This window comes from Melanotaenia boesemani, chromosome 8 (assembly GCF_017639745.1).
Source record: "Melanotaenia boesemani isolate fMelBoe1 chromosome 8, fMelBoe1.pri, whole genome shotgun sequence".
Lineage (NCBI taxonomy): Eukaryota > Metazoa > Chordata > Actinopteri > Atheriniformes > Melanotaeniidae > Melanotaenia > Melanotaenia boesemani.
In genome coordinates, this window is record NC_055689.1 from 36,818,745 (window position 1) to 36,841,756 (window position 23,012).

The 23,012-nt window shown below is 45.5% G+C and overlaps 1 protein-coding gene across 1 annotated transcript in view; it reads left to right on the plus strand.

The window, feature by feature from the left end:
• Window positions 1-554: 554 nt before the first annotated feature.
• LOC121645082 overlaps window positions 555-23,012 on the plus strand; it is a 35,204-nt gene continuing 12,746 nt past the window's right edge. Inside the window, exons 1-16 of the mRNA XM_041993393.1 lie at window positions 555-560; window positions 1,388-1,507; window positions 2,523-2,664; window positions 5,609-5,801; window positions 6,019-6,078; window positions 7,779-7,872; window positions 7,912-9,690; window positions 9,906-10,088; window positions 11,445-11,489; window positions 11,773-11,823; window positions 17,096-17,392; window positions 19,881-19,985; window positions 21,887-22,037; window positions 22,120-22,306; window positions 22,613-22,672; window positions 22,865-22,919. Coding sequence (XP_041849327.1) covers window positions 1,393-1,507; window positions 2,523-2,664; window positions 5,609-5,801; window positions 6,019-6,078; window positions 7,779-7,872; window positions 7,912-9,690; window positions 9,906-10,088; window positions 11,445-11,489; window positions 11,773-11,823; window positions 17,096-17,392; window positions 19,881-19,985; window positions 21,887-22,037; window positions 22,120-22,306; window positions 22,613-22,672; window positions 22,865-22,919 — 3,517 coding nt within the window. The 5' untranslated portion in view covers window positions 555-560; window positions 1,388-1,392. The remainder of the gene's footprint in view (window positions 561-1,387; window positions 1,508-2,522; window positions 2,665-5,608; window positions 5,802-6,018; window positions 6,079-7,778; window positions 7,873-7,911; window positions 9,691-9,905; window positions 10,089-11,444; window positions 11,490-11,772; window positions 11,824-17,095; window positions 17,393-19,880; window positions 19,986-21,886; window positions 22,038-22,119; window positions 22,307-22,612; window positions 22,673-22,864; window positions 22,920-23,012) is intronic.

Genomic DNA, 23,012 nt, shown 5'->3' on the forward strand with positions numbered 1-23,012 from the left:
ATTATTCTACAGGCCATGATCACTCATTTTATATTAAAGTGTTAATGTTGACACATGTGGGACCTGTAGGCTCCTTGTCCTCCTGAGTCTCTTCCATGGACATCTTGGTACCAGGCCACGTATGTTTGCTGTGTCCCTGCTGGACTGTGTGATAACACGTGTGTGTACACTTCATCCAAATTCACTATATCCACATGGCCTGATTTACCTAGATACGTTGTGTGTGTGTGTGTGTGTATGGTTCTGGATTATGGGGACTCATATTGGCGGAATACCTGGGAATTATAAGGACACCCCCAGTGTCCCCATAATTCATAGACTGTAGAAGCATTCAGGAGGCCGCCATAAAGCCCCCCCCCCCCCCCCCCCCCCCCACCCCCCCCCCCCCCCCCACACACACACACACACACACAAACTCAGCACAATTCGTTGGCTGAGCGCTTCTGTGACGTTCTGCTCAGTGATTGGCTGTACGTCGGCGGAGAACTCCTCCCACCACGCAGCTGCCAATCATTCCCAGTCAGAGGAGGTTTAAGGCAAAGTCTGTAAAGAAGAAGAGGGTAAAGAACAATGTTTGATTGCTAGTTTACTAGTTTTAGTTTTTTAATTGCAAATTTGCTGCTTTTTATTCCCTTTTACTAAGCTCACAAACACGAATATTGACGGTAACAGGCTAATAGGCTAACAAACTCCGAGCCAGCAAGCTAGCTGAGCTAGCTACATGTAGCAGCTACTTTCTGAAGAGGAAGGCGCGCGAAACTTAAGCTTTTTGAACATGTTTGTGAGGTGAAGTCTGTAAAAGAAACTGCATGTTTTCTGAGCATCAAACATTCAGCTAATGACTGATGAGGAGGAGCGGCTTGGGCGCGTGGCGGCCATGTTGGCCTCGTGCATGTAAACAAACAGAGACGGAGAAGAAAGGCAAGATGGTAAAATGCTTAAAAGGAAATGGAATTACCCTGGATACACACACCGGTGTGGAGAATATTAGCATTATTAACCGTTTCGATCCGTATGAAATTCCTGATAAAATAATGGAGCAGCCGCGCCGCGATCCTCCTTTTTGGAGCCGATTATGTGGAATATTTGTGGAGGTTTATTTAAATTTCTTTAGCTGGTACCAGACGTATACAAATTAGCTCTGTACTTACGTTATTAACAGGGAAGCAGCCAGCCATAGAGAGGTGTGGGATCTGGTCTTAAAAACATGGTTAATGTTGGCATATTCTCATTTGTCCAGATTTAATGCTTCAATCAAAAACCAAGTCCAGTTCACCCGATTTAAATCACCAAGACAAACATGTTTAATGTTGAGAGAGAATATCTGACGTGGCCCTTTCAGCATGCTAAACGTTTGAAATGTGTTTTTATCTGCACATTATTACAGTAAAGATGACTGAGAGGAGGAGGAGGAGGAGGAAGTCTCCTGACCAGGAGGCGCTGGAACATATTGTTCAAGGAGAGGATAAAGCCTCCCTAGAGAGAAGGTTTATAAACCAGTATAAAGGTAGGTTTTTCAGCGAGCATGTACATGTTTTTCTTCTGGTGAGCAAGAAGAAGCTCCATCCAGACCTGATGTGATGGTTCACCAGAGCCACTAGAGAGGATGGATTTCTGTCATTCCTTTTGCTCTTCAGGCCGTAGCCACCATCTAAATGACATTTAATATGTTAGCAATCTTTCTAAAAGTAGACCATAGCTTTATTTTAATTCCAAATAAAACTAGATGAAACAATCAGATGCTATTAATAGTAAGAGTAATTGATTTACATAAAGAAGATGAATAGTTTATTGAAAGGCACATGGAAACTGGAGCTCATCCACCCTCATCCTCAATACAGACGGTCCCAGGGATGTGACCGTAGCCACCCCCACCCCAAATTCACACACCACAGCTCCACGTCTGCTCACCCTTGTGCTGATTGGAAGTTTTTTTTAAACCAAACACTTTCTGGGGTATAAAAGAAAAAATGTTTGCAGTGTTTTTCAAAGAGCAGAAATCTATGGCAACCAGTTGTGTGTAAAAATGAATAAATAAATGAAGCAGTAACAGCCTTGAAAATGGCTGTAAACTGTTTGTGTAACTTAATCCAAGTCTCCTGAAGCCACCACAGTCGACACGGAAAAGCATCACTTAGAGTTTTTAGTTTAAATCCTCAGTGCTGCAGAAAGTAAAGCAGCGATCATCAGTGTGTGGGGAACCTGCGTGCATTTAGCTGTTCTTGCAGCCGTGAAGATTTAAAAACGCGCCGTTTTTCAAGTCGGCTGCAGGTCAGCAGATTGGATGAAGTTACACAAACAGCTGATCCATTTTAAGGTTTGTAGGAGCTGATTTTCTGCTTTTTACAAGTGCTGGCCTCAGATCTGTTGCTTTTTTCCAGGGACTCCTCCAGAAAGTGGTTGATGGATTTAAAAAACTACACTGGACTTCTCACCGACATGATTAAACTCCCATTTAAACCATTTCTTTAAAATGTCTTTGAAAAGACGGCTGAGCTCATGTTAGTGCTTCTTTTCCTCAGGGACAGGTGTGTTTACAAGAGAGCACATCGAACCAAAAAGTTTTGTGGTGGAATACCGTGGAGTTTTCTCTCGGAGCGAAGGGGCAGACGACAAAAACAACAAATACGTGTTTGATTTCATGTGGAATGGGAAGCAGTACTGGTGAGTATCCTGCATGGTCATTCACCAAAACGAGCAGAAAAAGAAGTTTTATATCTGCAAACTTCTCACTTTTTTCATTTGTGGGTTGGCAGAATCTGTGAAAGCCTGAGTTAAATCCCTTCATTAATCTAAGAGGCCGTTCACATGAAGCATCTTTTGCACGTTTGAACCCATCATTTTCAGTGATCCTAAGCGACACCAAAGTGGGGAGCAGGGAGTGTGACACGCCTGATAGAGCAGGTGTGTCGCCCTGCCACAGTGGAAAAAAACATCATTTTTTCAACGTGTCATGTGATAAGAATTAGCCAATCATCTCCCGACCTGCTTCTCCAGCAGCATGCCGTCCGGCTCGCTGTGGTTACCAACTCTGACCTGCTGTTTGATTTCCCGGTCCAACCCCAGCGCTCTGCTCCACAGCTCAGCATCACGTCTGACTGACTGCTGCATCACGTATGACTGACTGCTGCATCAACTCTGACTGACTGCTGCATCAACTCTGACTGACTGCTGCATCACGTCCGACTGACTGCTGCATCACGTCCGACTGACTGCTGCATCACGTCCGACTGACTGCTGCATCAACTCTGACTGACTGCTGCATCACGTACTGACTGCTGCATCACGTCCGACTGACTGCTGCATCACGTATGACTGACTGCTGCATCACGTCTGACTGACTGCTGCATCACGTCTGACTGACTGCTGCATCACGTCTGACTGACTGCTGCATCACGTCCGACTGACTGCTGCATCACGTCTGACTGACTGCTGCATCACGTATGACTGACTGCTGCATCACGTCTGACTGACTGCTGCATCACGTCTGACTGACTGCTGCATCAACTCTGACTGACTGCTGCATCACGTATGACTGACTGCTGCATCACGTCCGACTGACTGCTGCATCACGTCCGACTGACTGCTGCATCAACTCTGACTGACTGCTGCATCACGTCTGACTGACTGCTGCATCACGTCTGACTGACTGCTGCATCAACTCTGACTGACTGCTGCATCACGTCTGACTGACTGCTGCATCACGTATGACTGACTGCTGCATCACGTATGACTGACTGCTGCATCACGTATGACTGACTGCTGCATCACGTCTGACTGACTGCTGCATCACGTACTGACTGACTGCTGCATCACGTCTGACTGACTGCTGCATCACGTATGACTGACTGCTGCATCACGTACTGACTGACTGCTGCATCACGTCTGACTGACTGCTGCATCACGTCTGACTGACTGCTGCATCACGTCTGACTGACTGCTGCATCACGTATGACTGACTGCTGCATCACTTCTGACTGACTGCTGCATCACGTCTGACTGACTGCTGCATCACGTCTGACTGACTGCTGCATCAACTCTGACTGACTGCTGCATCACGTCTGACTGACTGCTGCATCACGTCTGACTGACTGCTGCATCACGTATGACTGACTGCTGCATCACGTATGACTGACTGCTGCATCACGTCCGACTGACTGCTGCATCACGTATGACTGACTGCTGCATCACGTCTGACTGACTGCTGCATCACGTCTGACTGACTGCTGCATCACGTATGACTGACTGCTGCATCACGTCTGACTGACTGCTGCATCACGTCTGACTGACTGCTGCATCACGTATGACTGACTGCTGCATCACGTATGACTGACTGCTGCATCACGTCCGACTGACTGCTGCATCACGTCTGACTGACTGCTGCATCACGTCTGACTGACTGCTGCATCACGTCTGACTGACTGCTGCATCACGTATGACTGACTGCTGCATCACGTCCGACTGACTGCTGCATCACGTCCGACTGACTGCTGCATCACGTCCGACTGACTGCTGCATCACGTCCGACTGACTGCTGCATCACGTCTGACTGACTGCTGCATCACGTCTGACTGACTGCTGCATCAACTCTGACTGACTGCTGCATCACGTCTGACTGACTGCTGCATCACGTCTGACTGACTGCTGCATCACGTCTGACTGACTGCTGCATCAACTCTGACTGACTGCTGCATCACGTATGACTGACTGCTGCATCACGTATGACTGACTGCTGCATCACGTATGACTGACTGCTGCATCACGTCTGACTGACTGCTGCATCACGTATGACTGACTGCTGCATCAACTCTGACTGACTGCTGCATCACGTATGACTGACTGCTGCATCACGTATGACTGACTGCTGCATCAACTCTGACTGACTGCTGCATCACGTCTGACTGACTGCTGCATCACGTCTGACTGACTGCTGCATCAACTCTGACTGACTGCTGCATCACGTCTGACTGACTGCTGCATCACGTCTGACTGACTGCTGCATCACGTATGACTGACTGCTGCATCACGTCCGACTGACTGCTGCATCACGTCTGACTGACTGCTGCATCAACTCTGACTGACTGCTGCATCACGTCTGACTGACTGCTGCATCAACTCTGACTGACTGCTGCATCACGTCTGACTGACTGCTGCATCACGTCTGACTGACTGCTGCATCACGTATGACTGACTGCTGCATCAACTCTGACTGACTGCTGCATCACGTCTGACTGACTGCTGCATCACGTATGACTGACTGCTGCATCAACTCTGACTGACTGCTGCATCAACTCTGACTGACTGCTGCATCACGTCTGACTGACTGCTGCATCACGTCTGACTGACTGCTGCATCACGTCTGACTGACTGCTGCATCACGTCTGACTGACTGCTGCATCAACTCTGACTGACTGCTGCATCACGTCTGACTGACTGCTGCATCACGTCTGACTGACTGCTGCATCACGTCTGACTGACTGCTGCATCAACTCTGACTGACTGCTGCATCACGTACTGACTGACTGCTGCATCACGTCTGACTGACTGCTGCATCACGTCTAACAAGATCACGCCAAGCCAGGTTGTTTGTGGTCTGTTTATCTTACAGCATAGATGCGTCAAAAGAAGACGGAACGCTGGGACGACTGGTGAATGATGATCATGAACATCCTAACTGCAAAGTGAAAAGGATTATGGTGAATGGGAGGCCACATTTGTGCCTGTTTGCTGTCAGAGAAATCTTCCCAGGAGAGGAGATAACATACAACTATGGGGATTCCTCGTGGCCGTGGCGCTCAGTGGTGAGTAAAACTCCTCGTGTTCGTGTTGGGAATGCCTACAACTGAAACTCAGTATAAGAACATGATCTGGAATGTGATATTAATGAATCTCGAAGGGGTTCAAAGCATTAGGTATAAGGCCAGCTGGGCTGTTTAAGGCATGTGCACATCTGTTCAAGTTTTCTTTTGAATGACTGCTGATAGCGTGATGAGGAAACACTGCGTTTTTATGTGTCAGGTACCCTGTGAAGCACAATGTGACCCGAAAGATAACGAAAGCGAGCCAAGACCAGAAAAGGCGAGTAGTTCCTTCTACCAACAGCCACTCGCATATTATAGTATATTATATATTATAAATATATAGTATATTATATATTATACATATATAGTATATTATATATTATAAATATATAGTATATTATATATTATACATATATAGTATATTATATATTATACATATATAGTATATTATAAATATATAGTATATTATATATTATAAATATATAGTATATTATATATTATAAATATATAGTATATTATATATTATACATAGATAGTATATTATATATTATACATATATAGTATATTATAAATATATAGTATATTATATATTATAAATATATAGTATATTATATATTATAAATATATAGTATATTATATATTATACATAGATAGTATATTATATATTATAAATATATAGTATATTATATATTATAAATATATAGTATATTATATATTATACATATATAGTATATTATATATTATACATATATAGTATATTATAAATATATAGTATATTATATATTATAAATATATAGTATATTATATATTATAAATATATAGTATATTATATATTATACATAGATAGTATATTATATATTATAAATATATAGTATATTATATATTATAAATATATAGTATATTATAAATGCTTTAGGTCCTTCCAGTCTTTATTAGAGGCTCATTACTGCTGTCTTTGTTTTTCTCTGCTGACTGACGTTTCTACGATAAACATAATCAACACCTTTTAAATGAAAGATAACAGTTTCTGCTACAGTAATCTGACATTTCTTCCTCTCATTGACTCGTACACAGGAAGCCTCTGACGGAACGACAGGGGACGGATCCGGTCTGGGAATATCAAAGGATGACTCTGTAAGAGGACTGTGTTCTTGTCATGCTTTTACCTGCAGTCGTGATTCTGTTGTGTTTGAGGACGTGAGCGTGCTCAGGAGTCCACACACAGCACAGGACACACAGCGTGGACAGGGACAAACTTCCTGACCAGGCAGCAAGCGAGTTGTTTGTGTTTCCACCTGACAAACTTTAGACACAACAAGCTTTCACCACCTCCACAGAAGATTTAGTAAAACTTCTGTAGATGTTCACCTGACACACACCTGAACCAGGAGGACAGCTTTTCAGACAATTCCTTCACGTATTAGGATGCAGAAGTTGGTTATTTGTTATTTGTTAGAGATCATGTTCATGGTTTACATGATCACACAGTTTCTGCTAAAGTCAGAAATGTCACATGTTTTTCTATTTTATTCTAGTGTCGTCTGTGGTTAAATCTATTCCACGTTTCCTTGTTTGTTTAAAATGTTTGATTTCTTTTTCTAGTCATGAATTCTTTTCTTTTAGTGCCGTCATGTAATAACGTGTGCGACGGTCCATGATTTGGACAGCTGTGCGGCTTGCCTCGGATCCTCCTCTTCCCACTGGCTCGGTTACACCTGCAGATGTTGGTATTTATTTCACTCTAATGCAGTTTTTGTTGTCAGTGTTTGCTGTAGTTTTTTATGTTAAACACACACACAACTTGCTAACTTTTCATTTCAACGTGTTTTTAGTGTGTTCGAGATCGTGGCACAAATCCTGCTTTCCTGAGAGGAATTCTTCACTGGTACCTTCATCGTCGTTTCTTCTATCTGAACTGACTTTGAAATGTTCAGAAATAGATTCTTTTGGTTTAATGTGAAGTTTCTTTCTGCTTAGGATGTTGTCCTGGATGAACATGTTTCTGACTCTGACGTTAGTGATGCTCCGTCTGATGATGATGATGATGATTACGTACCTGAAAGCCGTCATGTGTCCAGCTCTGATCAACATGGGGAAGATGATCCCATAGCTGCTCAGCCCTGTTGTGACGATGAATCTACCTACACCACCAGTACAGGCAGCATCCAGATGCCTTCAGCCGAGTCTACTGAAACCTCAGCAGCTCGACAAGTTTCTTCTTGCACCCTGAAAAATTATTGCTATGTTTGCAAAAAACCACAATCTAAAATAGCTCGTCACCTTAAAAAACACGAGAAAGAAGAGCCTGACATTGCCCAAGCTTTCTTGCTCCCCAAGAATTCTAAAGAGAGAAAAAGGTTTCTGGAGAAGTTGCGGAACAAAGGTAATTATGAGCATAACCAAGAGGTCATGAAAAGTAAAGCCGGAACACTTAAAGTAAAAAGGAGACAGGGAGCATCCAACAGCTCTGTGGATACCAAAATGTATGTGCACTGTGCGTACTGTAAAGGTTTGTTTGTCCGTAAGGAGCTGTGGAGACACTCGCGAAGATGCCCGTCAAAGACCGCCTCAGGAAGCGAAGCCAGTGTTACGAACAAACTCTTAGCTCTGGCCGACATTACAGAGTCAGCCTGCTCCCAGGCAACGTCCGCTGGAGTGTGGAAGGTCCTCGGAAAGATGAGGCAAGACGAGATCGCATCTGTGGTACGAAACGACTTTCTCATCCTGCAGCTGGCCCAGTCTCTCTATAACAAGCACTGGAGCGATCCAACCAAATTTGAGTATATCAGAACAAAGGTTCGGGAAATGGGAAGACTTTTATTGACCTTAAGACAGAAATATTCTATATTTAGCTTTGAAGATGCTGTAAAACCAAACAATTTTTACAAAGTGGTTGCAGCTGTTAAAACAGTTGCTGGATATGATGAAGAGAAGCACTCGTTTTCTACACCAAGTCTTGCCCTGAAATTAGGACACTCGCTCAAGAAGGTGGGTGGTATTATTCTCTGCAGGGCCATCTCCGCACAGGATGAAGCTTCGTTCGAGGCAGCCGAACGATTCACAAAGCTCTGCACAAAAGAATGGACAGGACAAGTCTCACACACCGCGCTGGCTGCTTCGAGTCCGTCCACGCTGAGTAACCCATCCACCATACCGCTCACAGAGGATGTTCAGCTGTTGCACAAGTACCTGGAAGAGAGATCTGCAGGCGCCGTTGAAAACCTGAGAGAGCGTCAGTCTCCTCAGGCGTACTCTGAACTTGCTAGGGTGACACTTGCTCAAATAATCCTCTTTAATAGACGGCGTGCAGGTGAAGTCTCAAAAATGACACTTGAGTCCTTCAGGAAAAGAGAGCAGGCTGCGCTTGGTGGTGACGTTGCTGCTAGCCTGGCGCCGTTTGAGCAGAAGCTAGCCGGACACGTCAGCTGGGTGGAAATTATCGGCAAAAGAGGGAGAAAAGTAGCTGTTTTATTAAACCCTGAGGTTGTTAACGCAGCAGTGCTTCTGCTAGAGAAGAGGGACACATGTAATGTGCACAAGGATAATCCCTTCCTGTTTGGACGGCCAGAGCGTCCCTACACGAGCTTCTACCGAGGACAGGACTGCATGAGAGTGTTTGCACAGATGTGTGGTGCAAAGAATCCTGAAAATCTGACGTCTGCACATCTTCGTAAGCACATGGCAACGTTGTCCCAAATCCTCAACCTCAAGAATAGTGATCCGGATCAACTTGCCAACTTTTCGGGCCACGATATACGAGTCCACAGAGACCTCTGTCCTCCAGAGGACACTACACAAGTGGCAAAAATCTCAACGCTTGCACTTGAAATGGAGAAAAGAACTCTTGGAGGATTCCAGCGAAAGTCTCCTGACGAGCTTGAGGTTGAAGGTATGTGGTGGTAACAAAATGATTAAAATAAAGCAAATTTATTACATGGACAGTATAAATTCAACAAATCAGAGACTAATGAAAACATCTGGGGCTGAATTTAGAAGATGTAAATACAGACCTGGAATATAAGAAGTAAATATTCCACACAGCTGGTAAATTACACAGAAAACATCAGGAGTACGTCTTTATTTGCATATCATGCTTTTCTTTAGATGAATTGGACCTGGAAGTGGATGAAGGTGAGCAGGATGATGGAGGTGACGAAGACGATGGAGACGGTCAAGCTGGGGGAGATGACACCGTTCGGGACAGTGAAGGCGATGGAGAAGAGGACGGTGGTGTGGATGGTGAAGATGGAGGCGGGGAGGAGTGGGATCGTGTCCTTGGACTAAGGGGTGGGTGTTGAACATAATCCAGTTTTTTCTTGTTTTAGTTGCTCGGTGTTGCTTTAATATTTCCACAAAGCCAGCAAGGTTCAGAGCTGCCGGTAAACAGACCCAACCACCATCTGAACGGTGTGGTTCTACACTGTAAGGTGGTTACGTGATAAGTATGCACTAGGGATGTTCGACATTGGCTTTTTTTACCGATATTGACCTACTCTTAATTTCTGATATATGTGGGTCCCTCTAAGGGAGAAAAACTTCAGGTAACTTCAGGTTTCTAACGTTACCACCGTATATTTGTCCAGATGAAATGGCCTAACCTGTAAGATGTGATCAGTGTGTACCTGCTCCAAACACGAGCCTTTCTTAACTTCCGTATATTTTTATCGTTGTGTGGGCTCCAGTGCACTTTGCTGTACAGCAAGTGGATGAGCAGAGGATCAGGGAGAGTCCAGACTGAACCTGGTCTGGTTGGGTCTGTGTGGGGTCTCTAGGTTGTACAGCAGGTGGATGAGCAGAGGATCAGGGAGAGTCCGGACTGAACCTGGTCTGGTTGGGTCTGTGTGGGGTCTCTAGGTTGTACAGCAGGTGGATGAGCAGAGGATCAGGGAGAGTCCGGACTGAACCTGGTCTGGTTGGGTCTGTGTGGGGTCTCCAGATGAACTAAAAACCAGCATTCAGTACCAACAAACCAGTTACTGTCCTCCTGTCTTTTTCTCGTCTTTTTGTTCCTGACATTTCTGAGGGTTTAGTAACCATAGTAACTGTGCTGCTCCATGTTGCCTCAGACTGAAACAGCTGATAAACCGTCCTGCCTCCAAACCGAGGTCGGGGACAGAGACGAGGAGATTCCAGGCAGCTAGCTTCCCTCTCCTCACCCAGCAGTACTGAAGCAGAGATGTTTGTTTCTCAAACTTCCCGGTGTCGCTCCAGCCTCACCAGCTGCTGACGTCGCTCCGTCTCTCTCCTCCGCCGTAGCTCCACCCTTCTTAAAGCAGCTGTGCTGTAAACAGCATCATATCTGTTCTCTTCTAATCAGCTTTTCCTTTTATGAAAGTGATCTGGCAGCCAGATATTATTGGCCAGTTTGGATGGTGGGAGCCAGCTGCCGACCACTGATGTGTATATATGCATGTTGGGTAAAAGTTGAGTCGTTTAAAAAGTAAAAACCGATATTTTCCAATATTACATTTTAATGCCAATATCGGGCGATAATATCCGTAGGCCAGTACTATGGGACATCTCTGGTATACACACATAAAAAACTAATTTAATGTTGACTACCACAGTAGAGCTCTTATCACTTATCTTCAGACTGAAGATGCTGAAGGGCTGTTTTTAAATTATTGTTATTATTTTCTCTAGAAAATCAAGAAATGAAGATGCCTGAAGAGCCGAGCAGCCCCTCTGGTAAAGTGTGGGAAACCATAAATTCCATCACAGCGTCTTCCAGTAGGGGGGAAAACAGCCCTGCGGTGGCAAAGGGACTTTAAAATTCTCATTATACCTTCAGTGTTGTTAAATTTGCTGTTCGTACGGATCCATATCGTAGTATTAGTTCACGTTTTCAGTGGGTAAATCATTAGTTGGCACTTTGCAGTTAGAACAATCTCTTACGCTAAATGATGCTAATAATGAATCAATCGGCCTTCGTAACTTAAAAAAGATCATTTAGAAGTTTCGTTTGTTTTAGGGGAAAGAAAAAGAGCCACATCGACCCAGAATGAGACCAGCAGTTACAAAGGTACGTTTTCCTTCAACCAGCTCCCACCAGCTCGCTAACACCAACGCACGTTTACCAAACCCTGATTAGATAGAAGTTTTTTTTTGTTTTTGTGTGTGTGTGTGTGTGTGTGTGAGAGAGAAGATTGTTTAAAAAAAAAAAAAAACAAGCAGGAAAAGAAACATGTTTAAAAATGTGCAGGAGGGGTCAGAAAGGGCCAGTAAGCAACCCTCCCCATCCTAAACTTACATCTAGCTACACTTGACCCCCACCCCACCCCCACCTCTCCGCCACACACACAGAATGCATAAACACGTGTGTGCTCACACGCATACACACAGATATATACAACACTAATAATAATAAACTGCATCACTAGAATAAAAGCACGCAGTGACATTAAGGTGACGGACGTTGAGCTCGGTCTGAAACGTATTTAAAGAGAAACGTGAGAGTTGATGTTCCTCAGCACCGCACCATGACCGACAAACAAGAGTTTAGCTACAGCAGGTCCATCAGAGAGGAAGGTCCGGTCCTCCTTCTTGTTAGATGTCACCATGACCGACAAACAAGAGTTTAGCTACAGCAGGTCCATCAGAGAGGAAGGTCCGGTCCTCCTTCTTGTTAGATGTCACCATGACCGACAAACAAGAGTTTAGCTACAGCAGGTCCATCAGAGAGGAAGGTCCGGTCCTCCTTCTTGTTAGATGTCACCATGACCGACAAAAAAGAGTTTAGCTACAGCAGGTCCATCAGAGAGGAAGGTCCGGTCCTCCTTCTTGTTAGATGTCACCATGACCGACAAAAAAGAGTTTAGCTACAGCAGGTCCATCAGAGAGGAAGGTCCGGTCCTCCTTCTTGTTAGATGTCACCATGACCGACAAAAAAGAGTTTAGCTACAGCAGGTCCAGCAGAGAGGAAGGTCCGGTCCTCCTTCTTGTTAGATGTCACCATGACCGACAAAAAGAGTTTAGCTACAGCAGGTCCATCAGAGAGGAAGGTCCGGTCCTCCTTCTTGTTAGATGTCACCATGACCGACAAAAAAAAGTTTAGCTACAGCAGGTCCATCAGAGAGGAAGGTCCGGTCCTCCTTCTTGTTAGATGTCACCATGACCGACAAACAAGAGTTTAGCTACAGCAGGTCCATCAGAGAGGAAGGTCCGGTCCTCCTTCTTGTTAGATGTCACCATGACCGACAAAAAAGAGTTTAGCTACAGCAGGTCCATCAGAGAGGAAGGTCTGGTCCTCCTTCTTGTTAGATGTCACCATGACCGACAAAAAAGAGTTTAGCTACAGCAGGTCCAGCAGAGAGGAAGGTCCGGTCCTCCTTCTTGTTAGATGTCACCATGACCGACAAACAAGAGTTTAGCTACAGCAGGTCCAGCAGAGAGGAAGGTCCGGTCCTCCTTCTTGTTAGATGTCACCATGACCGACAAACAAGAGTTTAGCTACAGCAGGTCCAGCAGAGAGGAAGGTCCGGTCCTCCTTCTTGTTAGATGTCACCATGACCGACAAACAAGAGTTTAGCTACAGCAGGTCCATCAGAGAGGAAGGTCCGGTCCTCCTTCTTGTTAGATGTCACCATGACCGACAAACAAGAGTTTAGCTACAGCAGGTCCATCAGAGAGGAAGGTCCGGTCCTCCTTCTTGTTAGATATCACCATGACCGACAAAAAAGAGTTTAGCTACAGCAGGTCCATCAGAGAGGAAGGTCCGGTCCTCCTTCTTGTTAGATGTCACCATGACCGACAAACAAGAGTTTAGCTACAGCAGGTCCATCAGAGAGGAAGGTCTGGTCCTCCTTCTTGTTAGATGTCACCATGACCGACAAACAAGAGTTTAGCTACAGCAGGTCCATCAGAGAGGAAGGTCTGGTCCTCCTTCTTGTTAGATGTCACCATGACCGACAAACAAGAGTTTAGCTACAGCAGGTCCATCAGAGAGGAAGGTCCGGTCCTCCTTCTTGTTAGATGTCACCATGACCGACAAAAAAGAGTTTAGCTACAGCAGGTCCATCAGAGAGGAAGGTCTGGTCCTCCTTCTTGTTAGATGTCACCATGACCGACAAACAAGAGTTTAGCTACAGCAGGTCCATCAGAGAGGAAGGTCCGGTCCTCCTTCTTGTTAGATGTCACCATGACCGACAAACAAGAGTTTAGCTACAGCAGGTCCAGCAGAGAGGAAGGTCCGGTCCTCCTTCTTGTTAGATGTCACCATGACCGACAAACAAGAGTTTAGCTACAGCAGGTCCATCAGAGAGGAAGGTCCGGTCCTCCTTCTTGTTAGATGTCACCATGACCGACAAACAAGAGTTTAGCTACAGCAGGTCCAGCAGAGAGGAAGGTCCGGTCCTCCTTCTTGTTAGATGTCACCATGACAAGAGTTAGGCTGAAAAGAAGCCGGTTGGAAGGTAAATCACTTCGTACATGAAACCGTGTTTGGTACTGGAGGAACTCATAAATCCTGTCTGCAGTCACTTTTTACACCATGCAGGTTTGGATCTTTTTTCTCTTAAAAAATGCTTTTTTTTTTTTTTACTTGTGTTTTAACGAATATTTAAATTAATCTGATCTGAAACATCAAAGTGTGACAAACATGCAAGAAAATAAGGAGTCAGGGAGGGGGCGAATACTTTTCCCACCACTGCACATGCTGAAAATGAGCTGCAGTTCTCTGTGGTCTCCCCAACAAACCCCTCCAGAAGCTGCAGCTGGCATCATCACACGGAGCGACCACAAAGCACTCCACTCTGGCCCCACCATCCAATCTGACCTGCTGCATCTCTGATGTCATGATGCTGCTGCTGTTAGCATGATGGGGTTTTATGTGGATAGTTTCCTGGTTTAATGCAGACGGCATTATGTTTATTATATTTATGATATTACTGTTACATTCACTTCATTTTAAAATATAGATTTTAAAAGATATATTTAATCTTATTTATGTTTAATTTACTCATCAGTGTAATTTATAGTTGTTTTAAAAGCATTTCAAGTAATGATGTTCTTGGGTTTCATTTATTTAGAATAGAATAGAATAGAAATACTTTATTAACCCCTTTGGAGAGTCCTCAGGGAAATTTGTCATATTTTGAAACGAAGAGGTGAAAACACAATTTACAGTCATGATTTTCCTTTAAGGGTCAAAAAGTTTCAGTGTTGATGAAAAGGAACCAAACACTAAATGTATGTCTTGGTATGGACCCTAGTCGCCCCTACCAAAGCTGGGCTGGCACCCAAATAATAATAATAATAATAAATAAATAAAAAAGGGACCGTATGGCGTTAAAAGGAGGTAGTTTTAATTGTTTGACTGTGGTACAAACGTGGACTATAAACCATATGTACCGTTGTATGGGGAAAGTGCAGCTAGGCCAGAGACATGTCTTGTTAGGTTGTCCTTCATTAGCCATGTGGTGAAGCTTGGAGGACTTAAAGCTGACAGGACTACAACTTTCCTCCCAGTCCCAGCGGTGCGTGCAGCCTTATCATTTTCATTTTAGTTTCAGAACGTCGACGTAATCTGGTACATGTCAGCAACTCAGGCACGCGCACGCACCGTCTCACTGCGTGCAGCCAGGTGACGCACATACCTGTCCCACATTTCTGTTTACAACATTAAACCAGAATAGAAAAAAAGAACTGAAATGTTTCTGTAAAACGTATTTTGCTTCAGCAACATCAGCGTACAGTACAGGCTGCTCGCATGTTATTACAAAAACATTCATCACGTTATAACGTGACATGGTCCTATTTTTATTTATTTTTTTCTCCATGGTGACGGTTGCGTCATATCCGCCAGGTAGAGGAAGTCCATCTGAAAGATTCCCCGCGTGAGCAGGAGGGAAGCTAGCCGGGCTAGAGGGAAGCTAGCCGGGCTGGAGGGACGCTAGTCGGGGCAGAGGGAAGCTAGCCGGGCTGGAGGGAAGCTAGCCGGGCTGGAGGGAAGCTAGCCGGGCTGAAGGGACGCTAGCCGGGCTGGAGGGACGCTAGTCCGGGCTGGAGGGACGCTAGTCAGGGCTGAAGGGACGCTAGTCAGGGCAGAGGGACGCTAGTCGGGGCAGAGGGAAGCTAGCCGGGCTGAAGGGACGCTAGTCGGGGCAGAGGGAAGCTAGCCGGGCTGGAGGGAAGCTAGCCGGGCTGAAGGGACGCTAGTCGGGGCAGAGGGAAGCTAGCCGGGCTGGAGGGACGCTAGTCGGGGCAGAGGGAAGCTAGCCGGGCTAGAGGGACGCTAGCCGGTGTAGAGGGAAGCTAGCCGGGCTGAAGGGACGCTAGTCGGGGCAGAGGGAAGCTAGCCGGGCTGGAGGGACGCTAGTCGGGGCAGAGGGAAGCTAGCCGGGCTGAAGGGACGCTAGTCGGGGCAGAGGGAAGCTAGCCGGGCTGGAGGGAAGCTGGAGAAGCTGCAGCTCGTTCTTCCAGCTTTCCTGGTGGATCGGGGTGAAGCTGGAATCTTTTCCGGGTTTAACTTCGGCTGTTCTCTTGTTCTGACCGCCTGCGGGATTCCTGGAGACGTTTTTCTCTCCTCGCGCTCGCTGGCCTCCATCGTTAGCTGCTGAACTCTGCAGACTTTAGAAGCTGTTTGGTTTCTGCTCTGAGAGGAAGGAGGAGAAATGTCTGTTTTATCAGGTGGGTGGTGTTGGAGTTGTTACGGTGTGGAGCCTGGTCAGATGTTCAGAGAAGTTTCTAATCAGTCAGAGGTTGAATAAGTATTTAAGTAAAACTCTGAAAGTGAAAACAGGCGATCTTTATTCAGAAATAGTTAAAACTGAATCTCCAAGTGGAAGCTGGTTTGATCCAGATTTCCCTAAACAGAATTTTATCTTTTCCCCCCCAAACTCAAACTGCTGACGAGTATCTGTTCAGCTCACTTTTCTGCAGTTAAAACATGTTTTTCCCCATTTTTTTATACAAAACAGCAAATGAAAGCTTGTCGTTTTTTTAGAAATACTACAAACGTGTTAATAATAATGCTAGAAATGTAAACCAATAAAACTCCACTTCTTTGTCTGGAGAGGGCGAGGTGAGGGATGGGGATACCTTTATTTTAACCCTTTCATTCTTTTTATTCTTCCATTGCTGCTCTAAAACAGAAGATGCCACGAAGTTGCCCCACGTCTAATTACAGAAGTTAATAAAGTTCACCAGTTGGTCACAGTTTACTTCAAGTCATGTAGGAAAATGCCATTTCTGTAACGCTGACATTAAGCCAACAAGTTCAGCTGCGGCCAGATTCACAGAAAACAGAACATATGAAAGGTGCCTTAACATCTTCCTGCATTCCTTTATCCCTCCAGAACCCCCACAGCGCCATGTCTGCGAGGAGGAGGAGGAGGTTGCCCCGGCCCATAGCTCCTCTAACCAGGAGAGCACCTCAAGTCTGAAGGCACCAGAAGTTAAAGAAGAAGAACCAGAACCTGCACAAGTTAAAGAAGAAGAACTACAACCTCCACAGATAAAAGAGGAAGCAGCAGAAACAAAGACTGAAGAAACATTTGGCAACTTCAACATTGTTTCTATCAAGAAGGAAGAAGAGGAGACGGACGGTCAGCTGCTGGAAACCAGTGAACCACAGAGAAGCTCCCACACAGCAGGTATGAAACACTGGGATAGTCTGAACGAACTAGCACATGGACTCATGGAGGAGCCTGATCAGAGCTCTTTAGTTTTACACTCAGAGGAAAAGGATGCTGCAGATGTTGCAGAAACATTAAACACAGTCTGTGGAACAGGTTTTTCATGTTTCCCACAGGCCCGCAACGGTAGCAGTCCTGCAGGTTTTTCATGTTTCCCACAGGCCTGCAACGGTAGCAGTCCTGCAGGTTTTTCATGTTTCCCACAGGCCCGCAACGGTAGCAGTCCTGCAGGTTTTTCATGTTTCCCACAGGCCCGCAACGGTAGCAGTCCTGCAGGTTTTTCATGTTTCCCACAGGCCCGCAACGGTAGCAGTCCTGCAGGTTTTTCATGTTTCCCACAGGCCCGCAACGGTAGCAGTCCTGAAGGTTTTTCATGTTTCCCACAGGCCCGCAACGGTAGCAGTCCTGCAGGTTTTTCATGTTTCCCACAGGCCCGCAACGGTAGCAGTCCTGCAGGTTTTTCATGTTTCCCACAGGCCTGCAACGGTAGCAGTCCTGCAGGTTTTTCATGTTTCCCACAGGCCTGCAACGGTAGCAGTCCTGCAGGTTTTTCATGTTTCCCACAGGCCCGCAACGGTAGCAGTCCTGCAGGTTTTTCATGTTTCCCACAGGCCCGCAACGGTAGCAGTCCTGCAGGTTTTTCATGTTTCCCACAGGCCCGCAACGGTAGCAGTCCTGCAGGTTTTTCATGTTTTTCACAGGCCCGCAACGGTAGCAGTCCTGCAGGTTTTTCATGTTTCCCACAGGCCTGCAACGGTAGCAGTCCTGCAGGTTTTTCATGTTTCCCACAGGCCTGCAACGGTAGCAGTCCTGCAGGTTTTTCATGTTTCCCACAGGCCTGCAACGGTAGCAGTCCTGCAGGTTTTTCATGTTTCCCACAGGCCTGCAACGGTAGCAGTCCTGCAGGTTTTTCATGTTTCCCACAGGCCCGCAACGGTAGCAGTCCTGCAGGTTTTTCATGTTTCCCACAGGCCCGCAACGGTAGCAGTCCTGCAGGTTTTTCATGTTTTTCACAGGCCCGCAACGGTAGCAGTCCTGCAGGTTTTTCATGTTTCCCACAGGACTGCAACGGTAGCAGTCCTGCAGGTTTTTCATGTTTCCCACAGGCCCGCAACGGTAGCAGTCCTGCAGGTTTTTCATGTTTCCCACAAGCCTGCAACGGTAGCAGTCCTGCAGGTTTTTCATGATTCCCACAGGCCCGCAACGGTAGCAGTCCTGCAGGTTTTTCATGTTTCTCACAGGCCCGCAACGGTAGCAGTCCTGCAGGTTTTTCATGTTTCCCACAGGCCCGCAACGGTAGCAGTCCTGCAGGTTTTTCATGTTTCCCACAAGCCTGCAACGGTAGCAGTCCTGCAGGTTTTTCATGTTTCCCACAAGCCCGCAATGGTAGCAGTCCTGCAGGTTTTTCATGTTTCCCACAAGCCCGCAATGGTAGCAGTCCTGCAGGTTTTTCATGTTTCCCACAGGCCTGCAACGGTAGCAGTCCTGCAGGTTTTTCATGTTTCACACAGGCCCGCAACGGTAGCAGTCCTGCAGGTTTTTCATGTTTCCCACAGGCCTGCAACGGTAGCAGTCCTGCAGGATTTAAATGTTTCCTGCTGAACCACAGCAACTGCTCATTAACATGCGACATGTTAATGAGATTCATTTTAATGTGAAACAGGGAAACATGTAAACCCTGCAGGACAGCTAGCCTTGAGGACCAGCTTGGTTCGTCCTTGCTGTAGAAGATGCGGGGAAACTAGAAGACGGCTGGAAACTCTGGAATATGAGATATGAGCTGACAAGCAAAGGACAGGACGGCATGATGAATGGATCCATCTAACAGCATCTCTAGCTCCATTCAGGAGTTTAGAAGCTGTATTTTATCTAAAGTGGGGGGTCAGTAGGACTAAGATTACCTGTTTACATAAAGTTTATATATAATACAATAAAATCCCTGCTTACACCCTTGTGTGTTGGCACAGTTTTTTAGGAAGGCCACATCTAGACTTGCACCAGATTCTCTATTTTGTCTCGTCATCGAGACAAATCTGGGACAAATGTCAACTGTAGTGTTTTTTTTTTTTCCTCTATTAACAAACGTTTCTGGGGGTGTGATTGGTGCATCAGTCAGACATCAGCTGTTTTCGGGAGGTTTTCCATTTACCCAGGATATTTAAAGTCTTAGTGCATGTTGACGCTATCTGGGTTAAATCAACCTTCCCTGGACAAGCCGCTAGTAGAGCGGTATGACTGATGAGGACGGGCTGCGAGGTCAGCTGTTAGTCAGCAGCTAGAAAGGACTGGAAGTCTGGAAGAAACATGGCTGCAGCATGTTGCTCCAGGTGGGGGGAAAGTGTGGTTTTCCAGCCTCTTGCTGCTGCTAGACAACAACAGCTCCAGGGATGTTACATAATGCTGCTTTAAATAAGCCAACACTAATATTTAACTTTCTGTTTTCCAGTGAGCACATCCACGACTCTACATTGTCTCCAAGAAGCTGAAGAATACATCCGGCTGGGCTCAGATAAAGATGTGCTGACATGGAGGTTCGCTGATCACATCAGAGGTAAGATCTTTCTGAACGTTGGAGTTGGAGGAGACTTCATGAGAAGTACAGCATGTCGCATGTTTTTTCTTAATGGGGTTGTAAAAATGTTGCCTGTAAGTCTAATAACACGCTGGTGAAATCAACCTTGACTACAAACGACCTCAGAATATTTAACTGGCTTTAGGACGTCAGTTTTTGGTATTTAAATGAGAAATTTATTGTTAAAAATAATAAGTATAAAGATGGTTTAAAGACATGATGGTTAATAACAGCCATTCAGAGAGGAATGGTTACGCTACCAGAGATGGTAAAGTCTGTTGGTGGAAAGGTGGTCCAGGTGGTGTTGGTTGAAAGCTTTACTACAAGGAGTTCTCTACCCTCTAGACCGGTCATCCCCAACCCTGGTCCTCAAGGCCTGCTACCCTGCACGTATTAGATGTTTCCCTGCTGCAACACAACTGCTTCAAATGAAAAGGATCTCTGATCAGCTCGGTGCAGTCTGCTAATGAGCCAGAAATGTCAGTCAGGTGTGTTGCAGCAGGGAAACATGGGAAGTCTGAAGTGGGCCTTGAGGACCAGAGTTGTGGACCCTGCTCTAGACCTCCTCCCTTTGTAAGGAGAGGGCAATGCTTTAAGTTCCACTGTAACGTCCCTGGTTTCAGAGATGTTCAGGTCCCGGTTGTCATGGAAACACTGGCCTCTCTTCAGGCTGGGATACCTGTTGCCCCTGAGCTGCTACTGATGGTCTTCCTCTGAATGCAGCTGGGATCTTTTTTAAGCTTTAACTTCGGCATTTTCTGCTGGATGTAGAAAGATTAGACTGATTATTTCTACTGCAGTTTAAAAACAACATACCAGCTTAAAAAGAAAGCATAAAACCACACAAATAAAGAACAAGGATCAAAATGCAAATTAGACTATAAATGACCACACAAGAAATGTAAAATAACACAAGCACATACAAAAGCTAAAAGAGTAAAAGTGTTTTTAGACGAGACTTAAAAACAAGCAGAGGAGCCGGCCTGACCCGCAGTGGGAGTCATTCAGATTTTAGGAGCTGAAACTGAAAAGGCTCCGTCTCCCCTGGACTTATAACATGTTTTCAGGACACTTAAAGCATCTGGTCAGCTGGTCTAAGAGCACGTGATGGCATGAAGCAGCTGAGACAGATAAAAGGGGGAAAGACCTTTAAGAGACTTTAAAAAGAATCTTGAAATGGATTCGTAGCTGAACGAAGCCGTTGAAGGGAGGCTGTTGTGCTCTGGTTTGCTTGTACCCGTTAAACATGGTGCAGCAGCGTTTTGTACCAGGAGCCTGGCTCGCCATCTGTAGGTGACCAGGGGGAGGGGCTTGATTTTTACCGTCTCAACTGAAAGAAGCAGGATTGAGTTGTGAGTCGAGTTTTAAGCTGGGTCCATTCTTACACCTAAATTTGTGATTTTTCTTGTGGTGCCAGAGAGGAAAAGTCAGAGGAAGGAGTCCAGCTGGAGCTGATGTTCCTGAATCTGCACGGTTCCAGTTTTCAGCCGCCACAGGCGTCCAGTAAAGGATGAAAGAGGAGAGGAGACCCTATGTAACTGAGCGTGGTCTACAATAAAAGAATAAATAAAATCAACAACACATCCAAAATAATAAGTATTAAAAAGTCTTCCAGCTAAAAACACATATTAAAAACCTCTAAAAGGCTGATTCTGTGCTGACTGGAACACTTCCACAATGTTTTATTGGTCCAGCCTTCAGCTGGGTGTAGATGTTTTTAATAAGAAAAGGGCACTTTGAGATCGGCCTGAAGGTGGAAAGTAAAGGTTGCACCACAGCATGTTTACAAGTGCTCGGCAGTTTGGTTGTTCCTGGTCACGCTGGGGGCACATGGCAGGAAATTGATCGTTTTTGTTTTAACAGCGTTTTTCCTTTTTAAGGCCGAGGAGTGTTCGCTAAAGGTCCCATTTCCAAAGGCTCCTTCATTCTGGAATACAGAGGAAACTTGTTTAAAAAAGGAGACTCTGGGAGCTTTGGAACAACAATTAATGAGCACACATATGTCTTCACTCACAAAGGAGATGACTACTGGTCAGTACCTACTTTTTATCTCATGTTCATCTGTCTCGTTTTTTTGTAAACTTTTCCAACGAGCTCTTTCTGATTCCTGCAGCATCGACGCTTCCAGCGAGGATGGCTCACCGGGAACGCTGGTGAATTACCATCATCAGCCAAACACAAGCATGACGAAGGTCGAAGTGGACGGGGTGCCCCATCTTTGTTTATTTGCTGTAGTGGGCATAAACGAAGGTGATGAGATAACCCGGGATTATGGAGCAGTTGGTGTGCATTCATCCGAGGTACAGCACCACCGACACACACATGGAAAATAGACAGAATCTCTTTGTTTCTCAGCAGAAACAAAAGTTCTCAAAGTGAACTACAAACATGGTTTTCAGAATATTTTGACCCAGTTCTTGAGTCAGCTCTGAGTTTAAGGAGCTCTGGAAGGGTTTCAGACTTCCACATGATTGTTTTCTAAAGATAAAATGGTTCCGGTCGGTGATTTTAAGTAGTTCGTCTTCATCCTGGTGAATCTGTCGCACTGATGAACCGTGAGCTGATTCCTGAGTCGCATGCTATGATTCTTTTTCTGTCTTACTCAGACGGTGGATCCAACCACAGTCCAGAACAGCGGTGAATCTCCTGCAGCTGCTTCTCAGCAGGTTGGTATAGTTACCAGCATCACTTCACACACACACACACACACACACATTTCTTTAACGTGTTAGGGAATGAGAGCGCTGCTGTGTCGATGCAGACCAGTTGAAGGCTGGTTTTATCTGAACAGCTGTATGCACCATCATTTCTATGTCTTTATTCTCATCAATATTCCTTTTAACTTTGGGATTTTTTAGGAATTTTTGGGGGATTCCCAGGTTGAAGGGACGAGTCCTGCCTGCGTGAGCAGCGGTGAGTAAAAACAGCTGTTCTGGTATTTCTTGGCTCACATGTTCAGTGACGGGTTCTTACGTCTTCATCAGTCTGGGAGACGAGATGCAGGAA